This window comes from Ornithorhynchus anatinus, chromosome X5 (genome assembly GCF_004115215.2).
Source record: "Ornithorhynchus anatinus isolate Pmale09 chromosome X5, mOrnAna1.pri.v4, whole genome shotgun sequence".
Classification (NCBI taxonomy): Eukaryota; Metazoa; Chordata; class Mammalia; order Monotremata; family Ornithorhynchidae; genus Ornithorhynchus; species Ornithorhynchus anatinus.
The window spans coordinates 42,449,567-42,469,126 of NC_041753.1; the positions used below are offsets into that span (position 1 = coordinate 42,449,567).

A 19,560-nucleotide genomic window follows, 5' to 3' on the forward strand; every position below is an offset into this window, starting at 1 on the left:
CCAGGATCACCTCTGTGATGATCTCTTATGGTGAGTCAGCCTTTAATACAACTGCTTCACTTCCAGTAGCTGCTCAATTGAACCTTAAGGTGGAAATGAAGATATGGATCTTGTGGTAATTGGGGAATGGTGATAGAAACAGGGTTGGACTACCTCCATAAAGTTGGCCATTTGGCATTCATGACTCTGGACCATGGAATTAAGCAGAGGGAGTGAGGCACAGAAGTGGCCTATTCCAACCCATAACATTTAAATTAATTTTGATGAATGCTGCTCCTATGCAGTTCAGATCAGTGAATATGTTTCCAGGGTGCTAGCTATCAGGTTTGAGGACTGTTGCTACTTTTCCCTGACTCCCTTCATATTTCTCCTTTCAATTGTCCTTATTTTATTTTCCCTCAACTCCTCAGCTCCCTATAGTTCCTTCTGTCTTCCTTCCCTAGGTCTTTGCCTTCTTCCCTTCTTTGTACCATTTTCATTCTATAGCCTTCAATAACAAGCTTAGAATTGAAATTTTTAATGGGATTGTGCTATCACACTCACATTCCCCAGGCCAGTGTCAATAGGTGATATGTTTCCTCTAATCTGTGAGATGAGAATGGTTGATAGTTGAAGTAGCCATCACGACCCTATTAAAATAATCTAAAACTGCTGCCTGATCTCTTTGACCTAGATTCTGTTTAAAATTCCCAAATGAACTGGAAATGCTTCACTGTTAAAATGTCTCTATGTATTCAGTGATTTTTAGTATAATTTATATTCTTAAACATGTATTCTGGAAGTCATCTTCAATGAATCTCTTCTTGATTCAGACTCATATATTCTTTAAGATTAAAAAAAAAATCTCACATGGGATTTAACAGAAAAATTAAAATCAGTTGTAAGCCTAACAAATATTACTATAAGCATTGCTTTAAAGGTGATGATACTAAGATGTATAAATTGAAAATGGTTTTAGACATTTTGAAATATCTGGAGGACTCTGAATATTTATACCTAGAACTGTGAATTTTGCTTTTAATTTGTAATATTTGTGTTTCTTCATTTATTCTTCTGACTCATTCTCCTTTGCTGTTTGTTTGCTGTTGTTCAAGGGCACAAGCTCTATGAAGACAAGGGCAGCCACTACATCCATGGCATTGAAACTGTGGGGGTGAAGACAAAGTTTCATCCTCACAGCATTCTACATTTCTTAAAGTTAAACTAGTGTTCTGCACTCTTCTGTAACCCTTTCAGTATCTGATATTGTCTTCTTCTCACAGTGGGCCCTCAGTGAATACTTTTGACCGATACACTTCAGTTAACTCTTTGTTAGAAATAGTTTCAATCTGCCCTGTTTCTATGGGGGAAAAAAAATCTCACTTTGTCTTTGAGATCCTCTTTGGCTGCCACATTTTGCATATGCTTCCAGACATGTATACTTATTCAGAGATATGGATATACACAAATGCTGGTTTGGGATACTAAAGCGTTCAACCTTTGGACCTTTGATATTTGTCCTACTCCCAACCCCACAACACTTACATACATATCTTTAAATGATTTATTGTAAATTACTTATCTATTCATACTGTCTGTCTCCACTCTAGACTGTAAATGGGCAGGAAATGTGTCTGCTAATTCTGTTGTATTGTACTCTCCCAAGTGCTTCAAACTGTGCTCTGCATATAGTAAGTACTCAATAAATACCATTGGTTGACTAATTGATGCTAGAGTCACATGAACTCAGAATAATAACTGTGGTATTTGTTAAGTGCTTATTATGTGCCAAGCACTGTACTAAGCACTATGATAGATACAAGATAATCAGGCCCCACATGGGGGTCTCAGTATAAATAGGAGAGAACAGGTATTGAATCTCCATTTTGCAAATGAGAGAACTGAAGTTAAGTGACTTGCCCAAGATCACCCAATAGGTGCATGGTGGGGCTGGGATTAAAACCTATGACCTTCTGAATCCCAGGCCCATGCTTTTCCCACTAAGCCACACTTCTTCCCATGCTTCATACATACAGGGTACACACAAGTGCATGCTTGCTCTCCCACCATAAATGGTCACACACTATGAACAAAGTTTGGGTGTGTAAGTATTCAGACCCATAGGACCCACAGTTTGATCAAAGGAGACCAAAGAAGTTGGAGAAGCAGCATGGTGTAGTGGATACAGCATGGGCCTGGGAGTCTGAAGGTCATGGCTTCTAATCCCAGCCCTGCCACTTGTCTGCTCTGAGCAAGTCACTTCACTTCTCTGGGCCTCAGTTACCTCATCTGTAAGATGGGAATTGCAACTGTGGGACAGGGACTGTGTCCAACCCGATTTGTTTGTATCCAACCCAATGCTTAGTACAGTGCCTGGCACATAGAAAGTGCTTAACAAATACCATAATTATTATTATTAGTTGGAAATCTATCTTGGTAGTTGTTGCCAGTGTGTATCCTTTAGGAATTGGAACCTTCTGAGAAGAAATAGGTCAGATCTGTAGGAACTGGGGAAGGGCTCTGTTATAGAGTAACCCTACCAAAGCTTTGACAACCCTGGAGAGGAGGGTTTTCTTCCTTATTCTTTTTGGAAAGGTGTTTCTCTACCACTTCCAAGTGACTGTTGAGTAATAAAGTCATCTTATTTTTAGAAGCCTGTTTTGAAAAGCCCTTCTTAAAGAGTATAAGAGCAACAGATAATACATTGGCTAACTTCAAAAGATTATTCTGCCAAAGACTATTCTATGGACACAATCATATATTTTAGGTAAGTGCAATTTATGATGTAAAAACATATGAAAATCAACAAGGGATAAATCTTTGAAAAAGCACAATAATTTAAAGTGGATGCTTTCAAATAATTCTGATAGGATTGAAGGGAAAATAATGGCACCATTTCATCTTCGTTTGGTGAGGCCAATGGCCAAAAGGTTCAAAGAAAGCAATGAAAATGACTAGTGAGAATGAATTAGGGCGATTTCTGAAAGGAGAGTACTTTGTTGGAAAACTGAAAGCCTAAGAGGAGGTATGAAAGGGAGTATATGAATATAAAAGTGTTGTCTAAACATATTAAAATATAAAATAATAAGTGGCATGGAGTAGACCAGAGAGAAACTCTTGCAAGTCATTTCAGAAAATTCAGAAAAAGGAGGGATCTCAATCAAAGTGAGTAAATGAAAATCATCTTAGGTAACATACAATTAATACATGAAACTCACTGCCATGGGACATAACTGAGACAAATACCTTGGAAGTCTTTTTTTTTAAGTATTAGCCATGTATATGACTAAGCATAATGTGCAGCGAACAATAGTTGGGATTAAGTTACAAAGCATAGCAATTCTCATGCTGATGGGCATATACTGATTACTAGCTAGGGGCAGGAAGAAATTTTGTCTATGTATGGAGTGATGAGGTGAAAAGACCCCACACAGGCTCTAGAGATGATGACTTAAGGGCAAGGCCCCTGCTTCAACCAGTTAAGAACAGTGGTCTGTTCAGTATCCTGGGTGAGGTAGTGCTTGCTTCAGGCAAGAATGTTCACAAGTCCCACAGGCTGTAGGCAGTGAAGTGTGGGGGTGGAAAAACCCACAGTGGGGAATGTTGGGCTTGTCCTATAACTCTCCAGCACTTGAAGTAAGTTAATCTCACATCCTTTTGGCCTGGAACTGGTTCAAGAAAACCCCTTTTGAAAGTCAGTCTTGGAGCTAGGCAAGTTTACCCCTTTGCCAAACTGGGTGTTTGTTTCCACAAGTTGGTCTGCATATGGAAAGGAAGCTATGGTTCAATACTTCAATAATGATAAGCTGCACCATACAGGTGCTCAATTCCAATGTACTCTCATGAGAGTGGTCATGTATGCATTCATTCATTTTGCAATCAGGAGCAGTTTCTCGGGGCAGGGGTGGAGGTACATATGCCTAGTGGATAGAGCATGGGATGGGGAGTCAGAAGGACCTGGGTTCTAATCCCGGATCTGTCACTTGTCTGCTGTGAGACCGTGGGCAAGCCACTTCACTTCTCTGTGCCTCAGTTACCTCATATGTAAAATGGGGATTTAAGATTAAGCCCTTTATGGGACAGGGACTGTGTCCAACCTGACTAACTTGTATCTATCCCAGTATTTAGAACAGTGCTTGACACATATTAAGTGCTTACTTTAACAAATACCATCATTATCATGTAAGCTCGCTGTAGGCAGGGAATGTGTCTGTTTATTGTTATAGTGTACTCTCTCAAGCACTTAGTATAGTTCTTTGCACACAGTAAGCACTCACTAGATACTATTGCATGAACGAATGAAAATATGATTCTCCTCTGGCTCTCTCCTGTTTCAGTGTGTTCTATATTCTTGAAAGCACTTCCTAATGGCCTGTACATTTTTCAAAAGGTCACAGCTTCCCTCTCAAGTCAGTGCTGATGGCTGCAATGGGTCAGCTGCAATGAGCATCCTCCATTTCTTTGGTGTAGCAGCTGAGAACAAGTGTGCTCTCCTTCCTTTAAAATTCAAGCGGAACCTCAAAAACCTCATGTGATGGAAAGAAAGTTCACCTCAATGACCTGCTTGATGACAGTCTCATTGTTCACAAGGCTGCCATCTAGGTCACCAAGGAGTAGAAGAGTGGAGATGGAGTAGAGGTGCCTAGTGCCACTCTGTAAACTCATTGTGGGAAAGGAATGTGTCTGTCATATTGCTATACTGTATTCTCCCACGAGTTTAGCACAGTGTTCTGTACACAATAAGCACTCAATAAATATGATTGATTGATTGACCGACCCTCTGAACTCTTTATCATGGCATATCGTATTCTACCAAGTGACAGGAATTTCCCTCTAGAGGATAATAAGGTTAACAGGAGTCTACCACAGTGAAAAGCCTGGAGGCTCCCGCTCTCAGTGGCATGTCCTGGCCTATCTAAGCGAAGGCATGCTGCTAAGAGTGAGAACGTGGGTAATTTCCAGTGAAGATGACTTGCTTCCCCCTCCAGGGCACCCAATCTTGAAGGCCTGCCCCTCCCTGTGAATTGACAGGTAAGGGTAAACCACTGAGAGCTGAAACTGGCGCACTACTGACAGTGAGAACACCTTTTGGTGGCCAACTCCAGCTCCTGAGCTGCTTCATTCATTCCGGTAGCCTGGCTAAAATTTATAGGAACCAATTATGCCTAGCAACAGTCAATTTCTGTCACTGGTAGTGCCATTTTCCATTCCTGAAGCATATTTCTTGACAAATCAATTGCAAAAGATCCCAGGAGTGCTGCTGAAACAAAACCAGTCACAGATATTGGACACAGTATACAACACATTAGGAATCTGTCGTTTGGGGGGTTTTTTGACTGAAGATCTCAAGACAAATACAAATCATACAAAGAGGCCTTCGGTGTTCTGCTTCAATAGGGAACACAAACATATCAAGTGCCTCATCTGGAAGACCAACCACAGATTTCACTGTTCAGAAGCAGGCATTCTGAGGGCAGGTATTAGGAAAATATATGATTGACTTACATTAGAAGAGCATGCAAGGAGCTGACATTGAATCCCAACAGTCAGAGGCCAACCATGTGATCTAAATTTTATGTAGTTCTTTTAATATTTTTTGAGGGGGAGGGGAAAAGAAGCAAGACAAGGTATCAGCAGGAGGAGCATATCTACTTTTACCAGTCTGTGTTTCTGCTGTTAGCACTTATGGGACAGAACTACTATATCTATAAATACTGTAATGAGGTAGGTTTTTCCACAGCAAGTGATAACATTTTAAAAGCAATCCAAACCACTTTTTTTCTTTGGCACTTTCCACCACCTCACTTCTCCACCCTCCCTTTTCCTTTATTCCCCTGTGACTAGCTCTAGGAGAAAAAAATTGGATAAAAGTTCAGAAATAAAATGAGTTCAGTGTGAGGAACACAAATGTGCTTGAGGTTTTGAGAAAACAAACCACTTTGGGTGACTTTTGGCAGAACACAAGAAAAGGACAGAGAAGAGCTCTTCCAAAATCTTTTGGAATGGAGAGCTGCATATTTATATGTTAGGATTCACAAAGCACTGTAATCTCCAAACTGCCCACGGGTCACTTCTCAGTTTGTAAATATAGGGTGGGAGTTCTTTTAGAGTGGATAAAATATAAACGAGTGTGCTGGTTCAGCATCTGCTATAGATTGTGGTGGGCTTTATGCACATCCTGTGTTCTATTGACATAAATCATTTTGTCATGAGACACATATAGTGCTAAGGTAAATGGTTCATAGTATTATTACATGTAATTGACAGGTATTGTATTATCTCATTTGCTCCCTGTAGGTCTTCACTGAGGTGCATTTAATTGAGGGATTTACTGAACCAAAGGTGGCTTCTAATTCCCTATTCAGTTTACTTTTGTTCCTTTTTAGCTTCTGTGTCTTTGCGACAGTGATTCATGATACAAAACCCACAAATCACCTCCTACGTGAACATAACATGAATATAAGTAGAGAACGTCAATGGGGGTTCAGGCTCCTCTATGTGGGGCAGGGAGGTGAGAATGGACAGGGAAGAAAGTAAATTTTCCCACCTTCAAAAATAATCATTTAGAAGTGGAGATGACTCAAAATTCAATAAAGGTCTATTGTACAAAGTTTAACCAGCCTCATAAAAGCCTAATGAAGGTTCTCAGGCAATGAGCGCATGCTCTACACTAAAAAATTACAATTATGGAATCTTGAATTTCAGTGTTCTGTAACTATTGAGTACCTGTTAATGCATCAAACCACGTTTCTAAACAAACCCATCCTTTCCAAAAAGATCTTGCCTTATTATTCAAACATTTTCGGATACTTCATGCCCAATTTTATTTTGCATATAAATATATATACTTTTCCTCCTCTTGTTTTGAGTTTCTCTTATACAAATAAAGGAAACTATTGTTACAGTTCTGATTTCCCAGTCTTAGCAAGGGTTTGGTTAGATGTGATTTCCTATGGATGTGGACATGGTCTGCTGTATCAAAATCTACTTCATTATCCTCTATTCCACTGGAGTGATTCTCAGGGTTCTGAATCTCTATTTGATTTTCAATTGAAATTCTCCTCCCTTTCTCATCAAATTTAATATCCCCTATAGGCTGGTGCCCCAAGCAAGTCCTTCTTACTCCCTGGGGTGGCTCTGCCCTCCACTCCCACCAGAAAAATCATACCTCCTTCCATCCAAAAAAGCACTCAGTAGATATTGTTTTAGGGTCTCTTCTGCATTTTCCTCATCCCTTACTGCTAAAACTCAAACTAGCTAAAAGATAAGCAACAAGGTGTTGGGATAAATAGTCCCTTTACAGGATGGGAAAGTGTAGATGATCTGGAAGAGGGAGTGAAGTGTAAAATCTTCATCTTCGCAGATTACACTAAGCTCTTCTGGTTGATGAAATGTCATGAAGATGGGGATTAACTCAGAAAGACCTTACAAAACTGAGTGACAGGGCTGAAAAAATGCAGATGAATTCCAGTGTGAGCAAATGTAAGGTAATATATTTAGGGGAAACAAGCCCATGGTGATGGGCTCAGAGTTAACAGTTATAACTTGGAAAACAGATCTCAGGCATTACTGACCATTCTTTTCATTTTGGAAGCAGTAAAAAAAAAAGCCATCAACAGGAAGGGGATAGAAGAAAAAACACAAGGCACCATTTTGCCACTGTATGAGACCATATGTTATACCTGTAGCTGGACCACTGTGTGTAGTTTTGGTTACTAGATCTTAAGAAAGACATGATAGGTCTTGGGGATAAAAACCGTGAGCCCCATGTGGGACAAAGACTTGTCCAAACTGATTAGTTTGTATCTACTCCATCACTTAGTACAGTGGTACATAGTAAGTGCTTAACAAATACTATATATATATATATAGGTACCTATATATATATATATGAAAGATCTGGATACAGTATAGAAAAGGGCAACCAGGATGATCAAGGGAATAGAATAACTTTTACAGTAGCTTAATTAGTTAAGACCTTTCATTCTGAAAACATGTAGACTGGTGGGGGGCAGGATTGAAAGTGCATATAATCAAGAAGAGTGTGGACTGTTAAAACACAGAATTGTTGTTCCCCAAATCCCACAGCTCCAAAATGAAATGACACCCACTGATGCTTGAAGGTGATAGTTTAAAAACAAGCAAAAAGAAACTCTTGTTCACAGAGTGGGGTGTAAGCATGTGGAAATTTGCCAGAAGAAATGCTCTATAAGTTCATAAGGGCCTAAATTCATGGATATGTGACCAATAATGGGCTACTAGAGGATAGGGACTTGGGAAAATTTAGAGATGTTAGATTCTTAAACATTTGGTTTATTGTCAAGGAGGACAGTCTTCACATGGTTTCTCCAAGCATCCTGTTGCCACTATCAGAGATGGAATACTGGGCCATTGTACTCTCCCAAGTGCTTAATACAGTGCTCTGCACATAGTAAGCACTCAATAAATTGATGGACTACTGAGCTGACCCAATAATGGTACTGCTTATGTTTGAGATAGGTGAGAAGCTATATCAAAGTAGATACAAATATGGTCCATCCAAGAGGATTATTACATACTAGGTTCATGGACCCTGAAAGGAAAAACAAAATTCAGTTACACTGAATTTATGAACTAATGAATTCCTTCATAAGAGAAACTATCTCACAAAGTTCACTGTTCATCCCTGCAACTCACTGTGTAGTTGAATACATTTAAAAAATAATTTGTATAAGGGATGTCCTATACAATATATCAATATCTCCTCAAATTAATCTCTTTAGTTTCATAATAAGGTTTTACTGTAGCTTTAAATTGTAAATCTGATTCATTATACTTCCAAAGAAACTCATGTGAAATGGCGTTGAAGTACAACAGAAAGATATGTCATCCTTTACTCTTTAAAAAATTCCAGAAAGAGAGATTATTGGAGCCATTTTATCAGATTTCTTCAATCTTTTAAACATATATCCATACTTTACACAGCTTTTCCACTTATGCAGTAAAATCAGGATTGGTGAAGAGTTAAAGACATAATTGTTACTATGTGTTTTGCACAGTCTTCTAGACCGTGAGCCCATCTTCTAGATTGTGAGCCCGTTGATGGGTTGGGATTGCCTGTATCTGTTGCCAAATTGTACTTTCCAAGCGCTTAGTACAGTGGTCTGCATATAGTAAGCGCTCAATAAATATGACTGAATGAATGAATGAGTGCACAGAACCAGTGACCTTTTCATCTGCCCTCCAGAATACCAAGAAAAACGAGGTCCTGCAGAATACCTTGTAGTCTCATTTTATATTTTGATTTCAGTTTTGTTCTTATATCACTCTTATGAGCAATAAACCAGGGGAAAAGGTTTATAGACTGAATCCCAAGTGGGACAGGTACTGCGTCTGACCTGGTTATCTCGTGACTACCCCAGGGCTTAGTACAATGCTTGGCACATAGCAGGTGCTTAACAAAAACCATTAAAAACAGCAAACAAAAAAAACCAAGTATACACATTCTTTAGGGCTACAGAGCATGTTTCCTTCCATTTCCATAAGTGGTAAGCTTGAGTCTTACATTTGGTGGCCGAGAGCTGAGCTTTATACTGCCCCCTCACCAGCCGGCAGGTGGATCCATCTCCTTTGCAGATGCCGCAGTTGTCTTCTTTGACGGTGCTTCCAAGCTGGTGATCACAGCCAACGATCTGCCAAAAAAGAAAGATGTGCAGTTCAAACTGAGCACCTCCTGACTGTGAGATCCAACTCTGAGACTAATTACGGCTAAATTGCCCTCACATCGTCACTGGAGGCCTGTAAAATGTAAAATACGTTACCCACTAAGGAGTCTGAACTGAACTCTAGAGCTAGAGACATAGCAGAACTGTGCTAAATGGCTTTTGCAGTTCACAGAAAAAGACAAAAGGACTCTTTTTGGAGATTATCATAACCCATATTGGAACACAGGAGTCCAATCTTTTTAAATACAAATTCCACAGACCACTTACATATGAAAACAAAACCAAGAAAGGAAGGCAGAAAAGTGAAATTAGATTTCTAAGCAGATGTGCAAATCAAAATAGGTAATTTAAAAAGCACTGCAGCATGTTGAACAATGTGTTATGTGGCAAAATCCAAAACGATATTCTGTGAATTTAGGAAAAAACCTCTCTGATAAACTGCTAAAACTGTTAATCTGTTGCACACTTAATGAAGTTCATCTTCACAGGTCAAATTTGGGATGGACTCCTCATCTCCGTATCTAAAGTGTGCTCCTTGGTAGGAAATCAGATAGTATTCCTGACCTCCAGGAGATCATTTATGCATTGCCACAGTGAATACACAATATATGCAACTGTGAGCTAGACTGTGAGCTTGTTGGGATCAGGGAATATCACTGTTTATTGTTATATTATACTCTTAAGTGCTTAGCACAGTGTCTGCACACAGTAAGCGCTTAATAAATACGACTGACTGAATGAATTAATGCAAGCAATTGACAAAATAACTCCCTAGTTGAAGAGTTCAAGTTCTTACTGAAGAGCCAAACTTATTACTTGGTGTCAATTTAGCCACTGGAAGACCGGGGTTCATTTCCAGTTTGATAAAGCCTTGAAGATAAAATAAGGTTTGTCATTCCTTCTCATCTCATTTTCAATCATCCAAATCCAACCCAAACTGGAATTTTGGGCCAGTTTACAAAACGAGGTCACTGTTTCTTGTATCACTTTCTTTTTCAATGCTTCCTAATAGCTCTACCTAGGACAAGTAAGTGACATGCAAAACAGCACAGAAGACTTTAGTATTCTGTTTCTGACACAATAAGAGTTCTCTTTTTGAGGGAAAAAGCCTGTCCTGACAAAGTCCCCATTCTCACCTTTCAAAAATTGACAGTTAATCTGACCTTTCTTTGTAGTTTAATTTCCCTCTTCTTGGCCTTTCTTAATAATTGCAAACACATGTTTTAGTCAATTTAAAAAATATAATTTATTTGGGATTCTGTTGTATATGGCTGCATTTAAACAACTGTGGTGGGTAATTATTTTTAATTTTTAAAGAAACATATTTTGAACAGATGGCAAGATAATAGCTCCATCAGAGTTGTAAAGTTTTTTCCACTAAATAATGTGTTAGGCTAGTACTATCCTGATTTATTGGGTGAATAGAGGCTGCTGGCTAATCAAATCTCTCTTCTGTGCCCTGTTGTCAGACTGTTGCCCTCTTCACTCTACTGAAGAAGCTGAAATGTTGCCTCTGAAGCTAGTCCCTCTTGGGACAAAATGACTAATAAATATTAAATATTTAGATATTTGAATATTAAATATTAAATACCCATATTATCTAAAGTATTTAAAGGCCACCTGAAATCATTCCAAATAACAAGAACCTCTGATTTCTCAAAGAGTTAACACTCTCTGAGAATATAAGTGCATGGCTCAGTGGAAAGAGCCCGGGCTTGGGAGTTAAGGGTCATGGGTTCGAATCCCGCTCTGCCACTTGGCAGCTCTGTGACTGTGGGCAAGTCACTTAACTTCTCTGTGCCTCAGTTACCTCATCTATAAAATGATGATTAACTATGAGCCTCATGTGGGACAACCTGATTACCCTGTAACTACCCCAGCGCTTAGAACAGTGCTCTGCACATAGTAAGTGCTTAACAAATAGCAACATTATTATAAGTGGGTTACACTATTCTTCTTTGATGGACTGTAATGTTTCTAATAGAATGAAAACAAATCATTATCTATGTAACTCTTCAATTCTAAATGTTTCAGATGAGCCAGAAGTCAAGTTAAGGAAAGAGCAGTTCATCTTTATAATGTTCTCAAAAAACAATCATGCTAGGAATAGTTTAATCAAAATAGAATTCACTCAAATATTAACTTGACCCCTATACTCTCATTTATGAACCCTAGGAAATGAATGAAGTTAATTGTAACTGGGCTTTAACTTATTTTTTAAATGTCTAACCATTTTCTGACAAAGTCCCAGATCTACCTAAATGAAAATAAAGTCCCGCTTCATAAGAATGGGCAACACGGGCTGAATTTGACACTTTCCTTTTTGGGATCACATTAGGATTAAATGAATTAAATACAGAAAGAGATGTGTAGTGCTTCTCCGTGAGAAAGAAATCAGTTCAAGTGGATGATGGAGACATGACTATTTTTTAAGAGAAGACCTCCTAGAAAGGCTGTTAGTGTTGGAGCTTGATCCAACAGTACACAGATCCTTTCACTTGGATCTGTTCCCTTTGGGCACTTGGTTTTCAACCCACCCTTAGCTCGTTGTGGGCAGGAAATGTGTCTACCAACTCTGTAATATTGTACTTCCCCAAGTGCTTAGTGCAATGTTCTGTACACTGTAAGCACTCAATAAAATGCCATTGATTGATCAATGAATTTGGAGCAAGAAGTGCTCAAAGTTTTGCCTTTGATAGTGGGTTAGGTCAAAGTCACCCAATTTTACACCACTTCAGGATGCTTCTGAGTTGGGCATTTTTATCCAATTGCATTTAGTGTAAGCATAAGGATCAGCATCTTTTTCTCTGCTAATTAACTTTGAGGGGTGGGATAACTGTGTCGAATTCATTCAGCAGTCCATGTGAATCCTTGCATCTATTCGCATATGCAAGCATGTTTGTACCTAAGAGCTGGCATGGGAGAATAAGAGCAGGTAGGTTGACAGCATAACATTTAATATACTAAGAGTGAGGTAGCTGCAGATTGATCAGTCCAGCCAAAAGGATCACAGTTGAACAAGACCCCAGGCTGAATATCTGTGCTTCTGTACAAAGTGGAAGAGAACTAAGTTGGAGAGCACTGAAAGTTACAAACGTGGATATGAGGGAATTGCAAAAAACCCACTTTTTCTCACTGTCGATGAAATGTCTTTGAAGTCCAGAGCTTTCTGCTGCCAGACATATTCATGTAAACTGAAACACTAAGGTGAGATTCTGATCCCTCTTGGCCATTACCTTTATATTGCATTTTTTGAAATGGGATCTGACCAAATAGTGTGTCCAACTTGGTTAATATAATTTGTCCTCTAGTTTTCAACCCAGATGTGAGATTTCTCACTTCCTATACTGGATAATGATTTATATTTTTCTTGAAAAGTCACCTCAGGGTTGGCTGTCCTTCAGGGGTGAGCCGAGTGTAGCAAAAGTATAAAAAGAAACATAAACCTCAAGGGACTGTTTGAAAAAAATAGCAGCTACTGCAGAAAATGTGATAAGGATCTGAATTTTTGTATGCTCCAGCTAATCAAAAGTTGGCCTAAACTGGTTAACTGCTCACTGGATTTTTTTTTTGTGTAACACACAAAAGCACCAAGGTTTCATGGCATGCCATCCTATTGTAGTGAACACTCTTTATTAAGCTGATTTTTCTTAATTCTATTTCAGTGTATACTATAGGGACAATGGGAAAAAAGAACCCACTAGATAAAAACTAAGAAAAATAACAGGTAATCCAAGTTGGCTCAAACAGTATTGTCCTTTAGCCTAAGGCTCAATGGCTCAGCTTTATGATAAAGATTCCATGTTGTATTTTAGTCTGAAGGCCACTTGCACAAACTGAGATGGATTCTCTCCCTCACTTTGCTGAGCTGAACCCAACAGGAAGAATCCAAGCTAGAATGAAATATATTCATAGCATAATTGGTAAAAAAGGAAGATTCTTGAGGCAAAAGGACAAACTGACCAGAATTTAAATATGCCCCACTGTGGGATTAGAATGTTTTAGAGATATGTTTAAGTGGGATGGTTTGGTATAGCGGAATGGTGACCAGGTTTAACATGGCTCCCCTCAGTTTCCCCATCCTTGCATTGCAAAAGGTGAAGACATGATTTGGTAAATTCTTCTTCATCCAGGAATGGAGTTCCAAAGCTAGGTGACAAGCAAATGAAAATAAACACTACCTAGGAAGCCTCGCTTCATCAAGCTGGAGAGTGGGGCCTGGCAGGACCAGGTAGTTGGAAAAGCAGAAATGTTGCTGCAATGTGAATGACAGATGAGAGATGTTATCTATAAAATATTTGAGACAGGGTGTCCACAGTGATGAAATAACCAATCCCAGATCATAGGTGTACCAGACTATGTGCAAATCTGTCCCCACCTATAAACACTAATATGAAGATTTCAAAACTCTCCTTCTTCAACCCAGAGAAACAAGTATGTGGTGAGACTAATTCTACAAATCTGATTCAAGCTTTACCACCCCCCAGGCCAGCACTAAATACCTTAAAGCAGATTTGATATACAAAAACTATGGGCTGCTCACCCACAGAAGAGGGATCATTGGACCCAGTAGTAATTGTAACAGAATTTATTGAGTGCCCTCTGGGTATGATGCATTAGTCTAAGTGCTTGGGAAAGTACATCAGAAAGAAGAGTCCAGGAGGAGTTTAAATGGTAATAGGGAAGAAACACTTAAAAATATTTACCAGTAGAAAAATCAGGATGAATAATTATATTTCCATTTGAATAAACATATAGGCAAGTGCTGAATATGGGAATAAATACTTGTATGTCCTAGATATTGAGATTTAATTAGGTATTGTTGGAGGAGTTGGGATTTTAGGAGGGTTTTGAACATGGGGAGAGTTGTGGTTTATCAGATTTGAAGAAGGGAGTTCCAAGGCTGGAGAGTCATGAGAGAGGTAGACCTACAAGGTGAGTTTGTGGGGAATGAAGAGAGAGAGAGAGAGATGGGGAGGTAGCAGGGTGAAGTGAGCAGATATGTAAGATAGGGAGAGAAGGTGAAGAGCCTTGAAACTGACTAATTTTTTACTGATGCAGAGGGAAATGAAAAGTGTAGCGATCTGTGATGAGTATTGCTCCAAGATGATGATCTGTGCAGTACAGTTTCAAGTGGGGAAGAGGCTGAAGGCAGGGAAATTAGTGAGGAGACTGATGCAATAGTCTTACCACGATACAATCAGAGTTGGAATAGGCTGGTAGCTGTCTGGTGGGGAGAGGCAGATCCAAGAAATGTCATAGAGTTAGAACTGGCAATAGATTGAATTTGACAGTGAAAATATAGTGAGCAGTCAAGGATGATCCCAAGGCACTTCACTATGTGGTGTATGGCAATTATACATATCCAGAACTTTCATTTGACAGTAGATGATTCAATATTTCTTTCTCCTACTTAGACTGTGAGCCTCATGTGGGACAGGGACTGTGTCCTACCTGATTAACTTGTATCTACTCCAGGGCTTAGAAGACAGAACATGCCCAAGAGCTTTCCTAAGGTCAGAAGCAAAGGCAAGAAGCAGAGAAAGTGAACATTTGGGATACTGTGGTTTTGAAGTTGCCTTGGATAAGCAGATGTGTCTTTATATATGTGGAACTTGCTTAGTTTTGTTTTTCAAATGGTTAACACTTTGTTGTGCAGCTATACCTTTCAATATGAATGCTACAAGGGTAAAAATCCAATTTAATATGCAATTCCTGACTTTTAAGCCATAGGAAAATTAGATTTAATGGCAGTCATGGCTCATAAAAAATAGAAAGATGAATATATACACACACACACATACACAAAGACAGAGTGCATACATGCAGGGTGTTGGAAGATGATGCTACTGATGAGATTTATTATCATGAGTATGGCAGATAAAATCAACATAGCATTGACAATCCTTTCTACAGTGTGTGCACATACATTCTGTCCCTTGCTGCACTACTGTATTTTTCACCTACAGGGCCTTGGATGGGTTCATTTCTTCCTCTTGGGGTTACCATCTTTCTGAACCTTCAGTTATCCTATTTCTGATTACTGTCTGCAGTGCCAAACTTCCTAACTGTTCTTTGCTCTGCCATATCATTTTAGATCCTGTCCACCTTTAGTCCATTTCAGCTCATGAGAAAATAAGATATTGTTATTGTATTGTTATTATTTATATGGTAATTGCTTAGTGCTTTCTCTGAATCAAGCACTGTTCTAAGCACTGGGGTAGATACAAGTTTATCAAGTCAGACTGATCAGGAAACTGAGGCACAGAGAAGTTAACTGATTTGCCCAAGATTTCAGAGCAGAAAACTGGTAGAACCTGGATTAGAACCCTGGTCCTATGATTCCCAGGCCTGTGCTCTTTCCATTTGGCCATGTTGCTCCTCTATGTATATGTAAAGACTGACAGGTACATTGAAAAACCCTAGAATTGATAATAATAGTACTGATAATATTTATTAAATGCTTACTATGGGTCAAGACTATGCCATGCTCTGGGGTAGATACAAAACTAATCAGATTGGACACAGTTCCTGTCCCGCATGGGATTCACAGCCTAAGAGATGGTGAAAATTGGCAAATTGGAAAATACTTCCCCCTTTCCCAGAGCAAAAGTCTTCAAAAGAACCTTCTCTTGAATTCACCACTAATGAAACCAGGCTCACCTTGGACGTAGTCCATGGGCAAAGGCGCAAGTCTGGAATCAAGAGCTTGCTCTCTGGTTTCAAAGAACTCTGAAAGCATCTCCCATCTATAACAATGGTAACCACCTAAATGAGAAATATACCCTGCAGGCTAATGGGCACAGGAAGAGAAAGTTTCTGTTATGAAATAAAAAAATAGCTTTGGGGTCTACTTTGGCACTTTTAATTTGGGGGTTTAGTTCATTCCTCCCACTCATGTTGGTCTTTTACAGTAGGGGATACTTGGTTTCATGGGATTGGTTTTACCTAAGGGACCTCCCCCCTTTTTTTTAAAAAAAAAAAAATACCTTAGGTACTTCTATCTAACCTGCCAATTGAGAACAATTTACTAGCCCTTTCTCCAGATGCTCACAAAAACAAGTGGGAGGTTTGGGGCAGTGTCAGGAAGGCTATGACAAGATTGTTAACATTCCAGTTTCCTAGTAAATGATTAATCCATCAGAATCTGAGTATCAATAACAGGAAGTTATGGTAAACTAATGATTGTTAAAATTCTCATATGCCTGTAGCCCAATCTCTTTATTCTTGCCTCACCTAATCACTTTCAAATCCTGGTTTGAAGAAGGGGATTTCTCATTTTTTTCAATGGAACACTCCCAGCAGAAACGGTATGTATTTAATATAATGGAGATGTGAATGTGCATGTGCACGCATGCACAAACACACACATACCTATTCTCACCAGATGGTCAGGAAACTTTGCTTCAACAGACTGCCTTCTCCCTCCTGCCACTTCAAAAATTAGGGTGTCTGGTGAATGCGAAACAAAATTATACAAAAGTCTGACCCCTGGCCTTGTTTCTGTCTCCCAATCTGTGAAGTGCCCAAGAGGGAGAGTGATGAATTTGGCCTCACTTCATATGGCATTAACTGTAATTCTTTGTGAACTGTGGTGACATCATGCTATACTATGACATCACCACTCAGACTCCTTTCTGATGCTGGGCATACAGTACATAGTTTCTACTCAAACACAAGACTCTTTTGTTGAAATAAGGAATAACAGCTGGTCTTCTACCCTGGCACAAATGCAGATCCTACTGGAATGTGTCCATACTCTGAGACATGACAAAGCAGTCATTCTGACACCAGTCAGACAAACCAAGCTGTGACTCTGAGAAATAACATGCAGCAATTTGCATTTCCTTGTTCAAAACACCAGAGACTGTGCTATCACTCAAAAAAAAGTTCATTAAATAACAAGGTGTGTTATCTGGAGTATGTACTACAGAAGAATGAGGGGATGTATGCTAAATGTATCTATGTGTCAGGAAGAGGGTTGAAAGAGGAAGAAGCAGTATGAAGCAGCATGGAATAGTGGATAGAGCATGGGCCTGGAAGTCAGAAGGTCATGGGTCCTAATCTCGGCTCCACCCATGTCTGCTGTGTGTCTTTACTTCTCTGTTCCTCCATTACCTCATCTGTAAAATGGGGGTTAAGACTGTGAGTCCCGTGTGGGACAGGGACTGTGTCCAACCTGACAACCTTGTCTCTACCCCAGCGCTTAGTACAATGTCTGGCATATAGTAAATGCTTAACAAATACCACAATTATTATTAAGTCAAAGGGATGAGGAAAGGACATGCAACAATCACCTCCCAAAGAGCTCTTCTCACCTTCATCATGGTTCTTGAAAATGTGCTCAGAAGAAGCGCCTTGGTTTTAGGAGTGACTATGAGTGAGGAGTAGCAATGGCTAGTAAAAAGAGCATCAGCCTGGGAATCAGAGGATCTGGGTTCTAATCCCCCCTCTTCTACTTGCCTGCTATGTGGACTTCAGCAAGTCACTTCACTTCTCTACCTCAGTTATCTCATCTGTAAAATGGGGGTACCATACCTGCTCTCCTTCATCTTGTTCAACATCGTCTTCTATTTCCTTTGCTCTCTTTTCTATCTATTTAGTTATGCCCTTTATTATCTCCACAGGATCTTCATTTGCCATAGAGAACCTAATACTCTCACTAAATTCTGTCTAGAGTTGGTAACAATAGGGAAACAAGCTTCCTACTGAATTGAAAGTTTGTAAAGCTATACTGGCGTACAACATCCTATATGGCTTTGAGATGTAGATCTACCACAGAAATAACATTTCATTAGTGAGATTAGTGACCTGCAAGTCAGACTGAACATCACATGGCAGTCCCAGAATAGAGTCAGTTGAACAGCCAGAGTATTTTAAATCTATGTAGTAAGGAAAAACACCCCATCATTCTCACATGTAAAAAGGAATGAAGGTAGCCTACTCCAAGGGTTTTCCCAGCTCCTCTAGAGCACCCATCAGCAGAAGTCGTCATCTTTGTTGCTGACCTACATAAAGTAACTGTTGCTCCTGGTCTCCTCCTTTCATTTCTGTTGTTCCCACCTGCTTCCCACCTTCTGCAGCAGCTATGAGGGGCCAGATCCCAGATCTCTGACCCACCCAATTCCTGTCCATGGATTAATGCACTTTAACACAGCATAATGTGAGCTATATTTTGAAAGCATGACTTTGAATGCTCCACAAAAACAAGGTAGTGTGGGTAGCATTGGAAAGACATGTTTACCTTACAAAGCAAGAGAACAAGATTAGATGGCATGCTTTGCACCACCTAGGCATGAGGTATGTTTAGTGTAGCTAAAATAGAATGGTGAGCTAAAACTATACTTAAGAGGTGATAACAAATAGTAAAGAGATTCAATAATTATCTAAAAGGAAAAAAAAAAGGAAGAAGCCAACAGATCCTCCTTCCCCTTCTCTAGTCAGGCAAAGACTACAGAGGTTTACCTAAAGGAGTAGAGCCAAATTCTAACTGGAAGGCTGTGAAGTAGTGCTTAATGGTATAGTTACAACTCATTGAAAAAACACACCAATCAAGATGAATGACTTTTAGAGGCATCAAATGTATCATTTCATTCACTGCTTAGCTTTGGGTTGATACACAGAGTTAAGGAAGGTACCAGTTGTGGACTGTTACTGAAATTTTTTTTTCCAGAAGAGTCCAAAAGGATCCCTGAAAAGGGAGAATGAAATCCCTGATATATATGACTGGTTTGAAATGCTTATATACTTTGAATTTGGCTGTCAAACAAATTCTGTTGTTACCTGGAAAAGAGAAGAAAATATCAACAGCAGCAGCTGGCATAGAAGAACTGAGGAAAGGAATAAGAGAAATAAATTGCCAGTCATCTAATTTTAT

At 39.4% G+C, this 19,560-nt stretch overlaps 1 protein-coding gene across 2 annotated transcripts in view; it reads right to left on the reverse strand.

Moving 5' to 3' along the window:
• The window catches only part of ADAMTSL1 (ADAMTS like 1), a 320,400-nt gene that overhangs the window by 191,383 nt on the left and 109,457 nt on the right, over nucleotides 1-19,560 (reverse strand). For both annotated transcript variants that reach the window (XM_039910787.1, XM_029055244.2), the window contains exon 5: nucleotides 9,524-9,650. In XM_039910787.1, coding sequence (XP_039766721.1) covers nucleotides 9,524-9,650 — 127 coding nt within the window. The remainder of the gene's footprint in view (nucleotides 1-9,523; nucleotides 9,651-19,560) is intronic.